General features: G+C 38.8%; 1 protein-coding gene across 1 annotated transcript in view; it reads right to left on the reverse strand.

Annotated features, from left to right (window-relative positions):
- Positions 1-12,285, reverse strand: part of MEMO1 (mediator of cell motility 1) — a 33,474-nt gene that overhangs the window by 15,407 nt on the left and 5,782 nt on the right. Inside the window, exons 2-3 of the mRNA XM_027681620.1 lie at positions 2,698-2,752; positions 1,232-1,313 (exon numbers count right to left, since the gene is read on the reverse strand). Of these exons, the coding sequence (XP_027537421.1) occupies positions 1,232-1,313; positions 2,698-2,752 (137 nt within the window). The remainder of the gene's footprint in view (positions 1-1,231; positions 1,314-2,697; positions 2,753-12,285) is intronic.

The raw sequence follows: 12,285 nt of genomic DNA on the forward strand, positions 1-12,285 counted from the left end.
TCAGAATAACAATTTAATAAAATAATACAATAAATACGATTATACAGACAAACAATTGGTTTTAACCCACAAAACCCAAATGTATAACCCAGCACCCTGGGGCATGAACAGAGTGGTGTTCACTGGGCCCCCTGAGTCCAAAGTAAAAGGAGAGGGAAAACCTGTTGGTGAGAGTGCTGTTGCAGTCTGGTCGAGAGCGGTGATTGCAGTCCAGTCGAGAGTGGTGGTCACCCTCCTTCTTTGGATCCCACCAGTGGTAAAAAAGTCCCAAGACTCCAAGATTATATATATCCCCAGGTTCAGGCAGGAATGCCCAGTGCCTCCCTCAGGGTGGGGAGTTCCACAATGGGTGTGAGGACAGGAGCATCCTCCTATCTCACAGGCCTCTTAACACCCAGTTTATAGCCTGAGAAGTCAGGAGTGCTCTGGGCAGGTGGTGTAAATGGTCTATTGATAACAGTTTTTGAGAAATGGCATGGAAGGCTATAGAATACACAGTTTTGGGTTACACCCATACAGTGATTAACTGGTCCCAGCTGTTCTAACTAGGACACAATGCTATGTTAGCACAGGAAAACCATCATATTTAAGGAGCTTTTTCTAGTGTTTTCTTCCAACTCATAATCAATTGAAATGACCAACATACTTTTCTCATTTCATCTCAACTATCTTCAGGAAATTGAATTCTCCCTAAGTAGTTCAGACAATCCCTATTTCAGCTGTGGACAAAAAAAACCCCAAACAAAACCAAACTAAAATAATAAACCAACCATTTTGGATAGCTGAATAACGTTTCATTACTTTTTGTTTTAAGCTTTGCTAAGTTTTGATTTGGGGGGCAAGAGGGGTGCGAGAGTTTTGCTTATTTTGTTGTGTTGTAGGTTTTTTTTTTCCTAGTAGGTGTAGCTGTCCTACACTAGAAGTGCATTGAAAGGGCTGTCACCTTTGAATAGCACTCCATTAATACACCTCTTACTCATCTTACTGGATCACAAATGAATATTGTGTCTGCAGTCCACCAGCAAAAGGAAATTAATCATACATCAAAATGTGCACAGATTTCTTCCATTCTATGGCATATTCAAAATGGTTATTTAAAAACCACACAACATTCCTTTCAGCTAAATACTAGCTTTTACCAGTTTTTAAAATCAATCAAAACAAATGAACAAAAAAAAGCATTTAACCAATCAAGTGTTAATATATATATTAAAACAGATTTCAAACTTACGGTGCAATAATGGCTCTTGCAGGTCTTTTTGTGGACTGTACTTGAGAAAGCCACCCTTCTAGTTGTGCATTCAGCTGGGGTCCTGTGAAGAGACCAGGAAATACTGAAGCCACAGAAGAATCTAACATATCTCAAGAATTAACAAATAAAGTTTAAAAGTCCAGCAGATTTAAAAGTCATCTTAAACATTAAAGGCTGGGCTTAAATGTAAAAATTGACTCCTCTGATAACCATATTTGCAGAATTCAGAAGTAAAAGTTAAGATGACCTACACCAAGAGAGCCCGATACGGGAAGATGACATAATACAAAGGCCTTACATATTGACATGATAGTCAATGGTTACGGTAATAAATTCTTTACTATTATCAAGCAAGTGTAAGAGCAGAATACAAAACACACTGTAACCTGGAAAATCTGTAAATACACAGGAAAACGCTAAAAGTGAGAAGACACCACGTTTATAAGAACGTCTTAACTTCTGATCAATCAAATATACTATAACTACATGAACACCTTGGCAACATTAACTTTGATAATTGGTCAATCCAGTATTTAACTTTTTTAAAACTAAATTTAAAATACCTCAAGAAGTGTCAAATATTCTCAATTCAAGCATGACAGGTGATAAAAATGCCTTTAGAAATACAACAAAAAAACCCAAACAAACCACATTTTGATTATTTCCCATCACAAGAAAACTTTCTTATGTAAAGCTTGTCCTGAACAGGCAAGTCTTGCAAATACAGTGCAACATTCATTATATTAAATAACACAAAACAAGCTTGCAAGTAAAACTCATGCAGCTGCTATTGTTAGAAGTAAAATACCACTAACAAAGAGAAAATAGATGTACTTTTTTTCAGCAGACACTACGCTTTTGACAAAACTATATGTCAGCAGAGTTTATCTGTAAAGTTTGGTGCAGTCAGACACTTTTCTTCTTCCATGCACATTGTAGATTTTTATATCTTCCCCATGCAGGGGAACTACCACCTTCCAGTTAAAGTCAAAAACAAATTAAGTATCCGAACCAGTTTCGCAGATATGTTCCAAACAGTCCCAAACTCAAGCTGACAGCTCTCCAAAAGGCTGACAAGAACTACAGAGAGACAGAGCAAAGATGTCAACTTTTGCAGAATCCAATCAGTCACTGACCAGGCATAGCCAAAAAGCCTTCCCTAGAAAACCCATGGGGGAAGGGTGGGGGTGTCAAAGCCTCTGGTTTTTATACAAAACTTAAATCATGCTTCCTGAAAAAGGACAACTTCTGTAGTTGTGAAGAGTCCTACCTTGTTACATGAAGGTGGACTAATCCAAAACCATTTCCCTAAGCCTTCAATCACACCTTGAATGCCTAACAAGACAAAAGAGTGACACTAATTAGCCACTTGTCACTCCTGTAATACTGATTTTGTAAAATGATGAAATTGCTACAAGAAATTGCTACAAAAAATCACCACACACCGACTTTGTTCTGCTGCTTCTGTTGCTTGGGGAAATTACAAGCAGCAGAGACATACTATAGAGATAAGGATAATGACATCTGAGAAAATGGAGGCTGTTGTGGAAGCTAAGTAAAAATAAAATGATCTCTCTATTTCCATCCTCTTTCTAAGCTACTAGGAGACTAACAAAACAGTACTCTTTCACAGTATTACCACTTTTATGTTATATATTTAAGCGAAGACACAAATCACCTAAAAATTTTACTTCCTCATTCTTCCAAAATATGTAGAAGGGTAAGATACTTTCTAAATTAAGCTCTTTAGGAGGACACAGCTGGTTTTGTTTTGGGGTTTTTTTTCCCCAAACACTTACTACCCAGACTTGAACAAAATATTACTCTGGATCCTCTTCTTTGAGGAGTTTGGGTCAGGTGGTGCACAGGCAGCACAATGGCAGAAGGGCCAAAATTTGCCAGGCAAAGGGTGACCCTCTTCCCCAATAGGGCACTGTGCTTAGCCTTCCTCCATCCCTTCTTTAGCAAGGATTTTTGATTAAGGAGGTGGTTAAGGCGATTTGTCTTTGGTTGAGACAAATCAGGTAACCTGCTAATCAGTTTAAAGACAAAGGTCAGAATCTCTGGTAATATCCTGAAATTTCATGATTGGTCAAATCTGCCCAAAACTTCTGATCTTACAGTGTAGTAGTGGAGTAAGATGTCCAGGTTTGCTCAGACTGCTATTACAGGCACACACTCTAACAAAGTAACATTTTCTTCTTAGAGGCAGTAAAATAACAGATCTGTATGACTCACGGGATGAAACTTCTGTCAGTATTTGCTTAAGGACCAAGTAACAACATCTGCTCTCAGATTTTTTCCCTTTAATGCAACTACAAGGTGTCTGTTTAAATAATTAACTTCAACCTAATGTAAACTTTCAACTTATCTGTACTATTTTAATAAAATACGTAATCAAATCTCTCAGAGAGAGAGAATGAAGAGTACAAATACCCATCTGACCTTTTAGCTAAAGAGGGGGGTGTGGAAGAGGGAAATAATCAAACAGCACCCATATGAACTGACAGGAGTGTAGCCTCCCTGCAGGTTCCTATGCTTAAAAACACTTTAAGGGGAATACTCTAGAACTGTAATTTTCTTGTTACTAAATTAGCATCAACTTTTTCATGAAGTGCGCAGAGAAGTTTTTCTTCCAATTTCTCAAACATGAGGATGTTTAAGGCTAAAGTCAAAATATTTGAATTGGATATACAAAATATAAATAAACCCACACTATCACAGTAGCTATGCTCTGCCATATGGAATTGTATTATAGGAGATGAGTAGCTTCTTCACAAAGCGCTCTAAAAGTAAATTTTTGTCATATTTAAATTAAGTTAAACTGGAAAAGTAGTATTTGCAAATAATCATCAAGACAACTGTAGTAAATATCCATCTCCTAAGCTGACCAGCTTGGACAATGTATGGCCTTGCCACCCATGTATCCTCTTGCTGTGGTGGTGGGAAGTAGAAGAGGTCCCACCTCCTTGAGCCTCAGGTAGAAGGCCCAGCTTGAGAAAGCTGGTAGGAGAGCAAGAGGAGGTTTAAGACTAACCCAGACAGAAGGACAGAAAACCTTATGGATGCAATTTCTGGATGCAACAATCAATACACTTTAGCATTAATACTGTAAGATCAGACCTTTTATTGACAACAGGAAGATGAGGCAGCAAAATATGAGCTTCACTGAAGTACATAACATTAAGATCTGCATTTCAATCCTATGAAGTCAGGTATAATTATAGGCACGTAACTAAAGATTTCTGACACTATTTGTGGATATTTCACATCCTGTTTTATTTTGAAAACCAGCAGAAATCATGCCAAATTTTACAATAATTGCAAGCACATACCAAGTCTCCACTAGGCAAAGATATGGATACAGCTACTGGCAGGATTTATTCAACTATCTTGCCTAAAAGGGTAAATTATTTTTACAATCAGCATTATCCCATCACAAAGCTCTAGAGTAAGTAAAAAAGAATCTTGCCACGTTAAATGCATGCCACTGTTACCCAGTGAATAACAACACAAAGACGTGGTAGTGACATAGTTACGTTCATCACCAATTTACAGCTGTCATGGTCCAGGCTTTGTGGGTTAAGCCAAACGAGCATATTCTTTCCACAGCCAACCTCACCTTATCAATGAGGCTGAAGTGCTTATATGCCAAGACAATATAATGGGAATTTGCTCCTTTTCTGGCAGCCACCGTTACTTGTACAAAACATACATTTTAAGACTGGTAAGAAAGACTCAGTGTTTATTCTGAATCCTCAGTCTCAGTGAACACTTTTCTTACTGAAAGAGGATAAGCCTCAACCGAAATTCAGAGCAGCACCAGGGAAAATTGCTCAGGTCTCCCTTGGCTGCATGTGTACAGCACTTGCATCAGTCCAAGTAATGCTGGAGCACAATGACAGTAATGCTGCAGTCCCCAGCCTTCAGTTATACTTGACAGCTTTTACATGTCTCCTCCCCTACAGGAGCAAACACCTTTTGCTGAGTCTTCCTCAGCAAAATCTTTTAACTACCTTTACCAATTGATGAGAAAGTCTACACCTCACAAATGCTTCTAATAAATATTACAGCATATGTGCTAAGAAGTAAGTCTTTATTCTTGTAGAGTGTTAGAAAAATCAAAGTAACAATGAAACTTCGGGGGCTGGTATGCAGTTAGTTTAATAACTGGAACAAAGGGAATTCTTCTCTCCACAATTTTGAAGGGGAATCCAAAATTCAGTTGTTAGGCAAAATCCAATATGAAACATGATAGAGGACTAACTAGTTTCTCAGTTAAAAATGCAGAAAGTATAAGGATTTTTTCAAGAACACAAACCTCACTTGCAAAAAAAATGATCTGTTTCTTAACACAACAAAAGCCAAATCCTTGAATAAAAAAATATGTTTTAGCTATGCAAAGACTAGGATTTGTCAGGAATAGAATGTGATTTCCAACAACTCATGCTGATGGGCACATTCTCTACTGCTAGCATATACTCTCTTCCAGTACTGATAAAATTAGAACTCAGACTACAAGCAAGTCAGAAATTTACCAGGGACAAGGACCCTTACCTTACAAGGACCAGGGAAAAAAAAATTAAGGTACAAATAGAGATTACACTGATGCTATATAAATTCCTATTTATACACATTGTCAGATGGAAATAAAAACACCAGGTAATGCTTGAATGGGAGAAAAAAACCCTGAAGCTACAACAAAGACATTGAAACAGACATCAAAATCTGCTTCGGTGGTAGTTCTTACTTGCATGTCCCAGTTTTCCAATATTCCACTAGCTCCTGAATTTCGTTTAATGAAAGTTAATAGGAAATTAAAATATCAAACTGTAACATCACTCATTAAGAATATCAACCAACATGCACCTACCTAACTTCATAAAAAAAACTTAGCAGCCGGGTCAATCGGAGATCCAAACAAATGACCTTCTGTTTCATACATCTGAGAAAGATTTTGGCTCCAATACACGCTAAATGTAAATGGAATTTGTGAAAGTATTCACTAAGTGATTCTTGCAGGCCTATTTTAATGATACCAGAACTACACCAAACGAAAGCTCTTTTTCAATTCCAAATGTAAATTAAAGTTGAATCTACATTCTTTCCATGGAGTATTTTGATTTTGACTGTATTTAAGTGATTCAGGTAGAAATAATAGCCGAGAAATTGTATTTTGAATTATTCCAGTATATTTTTGCAGCATACAATGCTAAATAATACAGTCTGCATATTAATACTGTGTTCCATGTTTAATTCATGAGAGAGTCAGCAATGACACATCCAGTTTCCCCATAAAATGCCTAGAAAAGTTAAATGACCAATGGGAGAGAGATACTACATTTGGTATTTAATTGCAAAGCAAACACTTTATAAATTTGTAAGGCACTATGATTAGTTGTTCACAGATTGCAAGGTAAGAACTTGAGTTAACAGCTGTATTTGTAATGCTTCGGCTAATGTCACAACATTAAGATTTCATGATCAGTACATTAATTATTCTGCTACTGCAGAAAGCTCCTTTCACTACAGCAGAGATCATAGAATCATTCCAGTTGGAAAAGACCTTTAAGATCATAGAGTCCAACCATAAGCCTAACACTGCCAAGTCTACCACTAAATTATGTCTCATTTCAGTGATCCTCACATGCTTTTCCCATGTTTTCCTGGATCCATTTATCTGTGACCATTTACAAACAACACGGTGATTCATCACTTTTATATTACATTTATGAATGAGCAGTGATGAGTTATTCCAATTTTGGGGAACATGCCAGGGGTTCTTGGCACACCAGAGGAAAGCACTTTCATAAAGACTCTTTCATGACATAGAGAACATCTTCTTCAACCCCTTGTCTGCATTCATAGTCTAACCACACACAGTCACACACGTTATTCCCTTCTAATCACTTCAGCTGCTGCAGAGATCCAGGTCCAAACACTACAGAGAAGGGTTTCTGCTCTAAGTTAAGGTAGGATGCAGACATTGAGGGTCAGCAAACCCAGCAGCAGTATTTGCCCTCAGAAACTGTGGGCAGCCCACCTGGTGAACGGCTTACACGCATTCAGCAACATCATGGCAGAGCAGAAACAGATGTAACTGATGTACACACTTTCCCTAATGCTGATGAGAAGTTCCAGCTCATGCCAACAAGCATACAAATGAGGGGATTACATCACTATTCATTCAAATGGTCTTCAGGGACCCCAAGCCTCAGAAGGTACAAATGAAAACATCTGTACTATTTCATAATCACACTGCTATTGCACGTTGAAGCTGCCTACCTTGGCATCAGGAAAAAAAAAATCAGTATTTGGTACAAAGGCAGTAAAAAAAGCATTAATGCAGATCTTACTGGGGATTACAAAGGAGTAGAAGAGATCGCAAACATGATAAAATAGTGGCCAACTTTGAGGGAAATGTAACTTCTAAACCAATCATTCATGGCACACAATCTGCATAAGTTCTCCAAAGCATTTTACTTTCCAGCTGATCTACCCACCATCATGCAGACCTCTGCCCAAAAGACAAGGCCTAAATATCCCTGGCTGCATGACAGCCAGTTATTCCACAGATCTGGCATTTCTCGTCCAAACACGTTAGAAACTTAATCCTTACAAATGGAGGTAACGAGATGTCAGTGCCTACCTCCTTTGGGATTCTTTTACTGACAAGCCAGGGTAGCAGAAAACCCTGAACACAGGTATATCATTAAGTTTAAAGTCTCTTCAAACATCTACTGACCATTTACTTGACTCCTCATTAAAAAAAAAAAAAGAAAAAGCTCTGAAGACAAGAAGCGCAATGGTGTTTCAAGTAGACACAGCAATTACTCTGCCAACTCACACTTGCATTAATAAGCTTAAGGAAATTAAGGTTCTCCTAGTTCAAACAACTTGGCACAGGCTAACAGAGCACACCTCTGGCCACTAAGGCTTGGTCAGGGAAAACAGAGAAACAAGCCATAACTAAAACAACAACAAACTTGTTTTGCAGGGCAAGTTTCAGATCATGTAGTACTGTTATTCATACACACCCCCTCAATTTGATTTTACTGCTGTGACATGGAAGAGCCTATTAAAAACCTTTGTGTTTTGCCCATATCAGTGCCATATAACAGCATTGACTGGGGAAAAGTTGAGACAAAAACTCTTATCACACGCTTTCATAAGGAGCAGTACAGTATTCAGTTAGCACTTCCAGGAGCCAGGCGAGGCACGCCAGCTGCCAGCCGCCAGCCAATGAGCCAAGTTAAGCACTTTAATGTGTGACATCTCACTTGTAATGGCATGCTAAACAGGAAAAAAGATGCACATAGCTAATGTTTATTTCCATTTCAGGAGCGTATGGATTGATTCCCCGCAGAACTGCCCAGCACTCACTGAATCTACTCATACTGAAGAGTAAATCAGGATAGAGCATCCACACCCTGTCCTGCAAATATTCCATGCTCAGGATAGCATGTTATTCCCATCATATTTCAGCTGCTCTTTTTGTATCTAGGAATGTATCTATCCTGCATTCAAAGCTGTGGAAAATTATGCCATTTTTGTTTCAAGTTGTCCTTAATCTTCCTCTTCCCCCTGCTGGTCAAAATCAATTTCTCAAGAGGTCTGGACACTAGGTGGTTGAATTAACACAGCAGGAGTGGGACTTTCTTCCAAAAATAAATCTGCATGTAATATTTTTCACTACACAGTGTGATTTTCTTTTTCATTTTCTCAACAATCTACATGACAGCAGTGCAACAGGGTGATGTTTTCATTTACTTAGTATGCTTTTATCTCATTTTTACAAGTATTTTCAGTGGCCACCATGCACCAGGCTGCTAGTCCACAAAAGCAATGACATGTCACAATCCATTTTTGACTTTTTTTAAAAGCAGACATATTGACGCAAATCACAAATGAGGTTGTCTAAACCAATGGCCTACTATCAGCAACAGGCATGGCAGTATTTCAGTTAGGAAGCTCAGTTGTAAAGCTTCTCATACTCAGTGCTGCTGCTAAACAAGAGGAGGAACAACTGAGCAGACTTCATTGTAAAGTTTGTTGTCAGGCAAATGCTCCTGAGGTACATGTCTTAAGTTCATTAAAATGCTGCATGGACTGATGTGGAATGAAAATGAACTTCCCCACACCAAGAATTCTAGAGGAGAACGGAAGACAGTAATTTTGGTTAAATTCTTCATCCTGAACTCACCTGCAGAAACTTCTTAAGGAACTTGCTTTTTAATTTTTTTTTTTTGTTACAACAGCACACTATGAATGAAGAACACATAGGCAGTTAAATGCTAACACCACTGTGAATTCCATCTTCTACTCCTTGCCACCTTCTCAGCTCTCTTGGGAGCAGTGAGCTTTCCTCCCTGGGACCCAACTTTCCATCTAATAACAACAAAGTTGTTTACTTAGATGTAACATTCTAACATGTGAACATGCCTGGATGTGCATAATTGCACAGCCAGTCTCACCTGCTCTACAGTGTTAATTAGCATCATACAAGTAGGCAGTGTATTTATATTAGAATGTAGTGCATGTTTATGTTTTCCAAGGCAGAACCTAAGCAAGGCATATCCCATAGCTGGATAAAGTTGGGGAGCGAGAGTCTAATTTCAACTGAAGCAATTCCTGTCCCATAGAAATGAGCAGTCTCTGAAGACAAGAAGCAGTATTTCTTCTAAACCCTCTTACCTACATTATATTGACCATTAATGATGAGTAGTAGCTCCGTCTTGGTTGTGGCTTCACCTCTGATACTGCTTCCACTCCTGGACTGCACAGGAGCCAACTAATCCAGTTCAAGGATATCCTCTGGTCACAAAAGCTGGTGTGCATTCTGGATCCGTCATTTTTCTTTCCCCATCAGCTGGCTTCGGCCCTTCTTTCCCAGGGCTGACTTCTGTAGCCAGATCTCACAGACCTTTTTTTTTTCAGCATAGCAATTGGTGCTTCACTTTTCAACCCCCTGCCCAATCCAGGATAGCTCAGGTACCAGGCACGTCAGGATAAACTGCCACTTAAAAACCTCATCCTTACACAGCCCCTTTAAACTGTAATGATGTAATAATTTTGAATATCCTTCAAAAATCATGCTTCTCAATACCCTTTTAGATGGGGTCATCTTAACTATGAAGCAGGATAAGGGTAGCCAGGGCATCTGCTTGCCCTGTGCAATCAAACTCAGCTCTGCAGAAAGAGAGCAGTTTTGGGGAAACAGGAAGCTTAAATACTAACCAGTTTATATATAACACAGCAAATCGCTTCTGGGCCGAGACAGTAGGCACGAAGAAAGGAGGAGGTAGGAGGACTTGAAAAGACAATCCCCAGAGAATCATGGGAACACAGTGAAGAACTACCACAATTCAAACTCTAATCCCTGCCTCAGCTCCATCCTTGAAGCTATGCAGCCTGAAAGCACATAGTAAAATCCACTTTCTTCAAGCAGTACAATCGAGGAGCCTGTGTTACAATTTTGACATAGCAGCTGACATGTGAGTTTGGCCTAAAATACAGGAAGATTTTAAGTCTATGATGAGCATATACCCTCTTGGTCCCCATTTGTTTTCTCTTGAGTTTTGATGTACCCTCCTAAACGGCACACAAAAATTAGCTTTCAAGCAACAATAATGGGTAGTCCTTGTCTTGCTGAACAGACAGAATTCCTGCTCTCACATAGCCATGCAAACAGCAGAAGACAGTTCTATAGCAAGACACATAATATTCTTTTCTTGTTTAAGGAAAAACACATTTCCCAAAACTCTAGCTTATGCAACATCAACCACTTACCCCCACCACAAACACTGTAAGAGTTACAATTTAACTCATAAGTACAGTTGTCATAATTTATTACAACATGATTCAGTTCGGGGGTTTTTTTCATGCAGTGTGTCTGGGCAACCATCCCACTTCTCCTCAATAAGCAACAGGCCATTGCTTTTCTCCCAAAAACAATAGGAGAAACATGCTTTTGGATGTCCTATCACAAACAACTAGTACCGGCCAAAATAGTCACACAGACTTACCGGGGTGTAGTCTAACAAAATCTAACAAAACAGTCCAACACAGTATCCATGCCCCTTTAATTATTTTTTTAAAAGAATAAAATTCTTATTTGAAAGTATCCATCAATAACTTGGCATGAAGTCCAACATCAAATAAACTTCAAAATTTTTGTGTAAGGTCATGTAGCCATTCCATATCGCAAATAAGTTTTCTGCATAAATGAAAACATAAATAGCAGAAACAAGCTAGTGTTACCACAAAGCTTAGATGTTTTGGTGTCCTTGCATGTCTGTAAACTTTTGACATGTTTTTTTTTTGTTTTCTGTAGATTACCACCTACCTTTCCACACCATTGGGAAAAAATGTAATTGCAAGCTGTCAACACTGCACAAAGATTTGAGACCAGTTTTGTAATGGACACAACAGTTATGTTCGGAATATTAAGTTCAGAAGGAAAACAATCATTCTCTATTGTCTTGAAACTGCCTACCCACCATTTGAAGCCCAGCTATTTATCTCACAATTCGCCTCTTCCTGTGTTACCCTCCTCCCTGTATTTCTTTTCTTCCCTTTCAATTTTTGCTTCATACCTCGTTCATCCATTTGTGGAGGAGAGAGGAAACTACATCTATTATATATAGCCAAGAAAAGTGTATGACTTCTCACATCTAATTCTTCTTAAATGTCAGTTTAGGACCGTTAATGCCATGCTTTATTGGGGTTTTTTGTGCCCCTCTGAACTGCTCATTACGACAGCCTCTTGTTCATCTAGGCTCGTTCACCTGCAGTTTTGTAATCGTCTTTAGTCCCGGGGCCAGTAAAAGAACATCCCTCACAAATCTCCTTACAAACGGCTCTAAAAAGACAGACGTGCATCCTTTCCACAACTGCAGTTCTGACCCAAAACCCAACAAAACTTATTTCCAAACATACGAGCTACCAAGCCATTATTACAGGTTTCTGCCTTTTTTGGGGGGGACACTGAGGGGAGCAGTAGCTCTCCCTCTAAAGCACCGCGTCTTTCTTCC

The sequence above is a fragment of the Neopelma chrysocephalum genome, unplaced genomic scaffold (genome assembly GCF_003984885.1).
Source record: "Neopelma chrysocephalum unplaced genomic scaffold, ASM398488v2 Primary Assembly neopelma1_61, whole genome shotgun sequence".
NCBI lineage: Eukaryota > Metazoa > Chordata > Aves > Passeriformes > Pipridae > Neopelma > Neopelma chrysocephalum.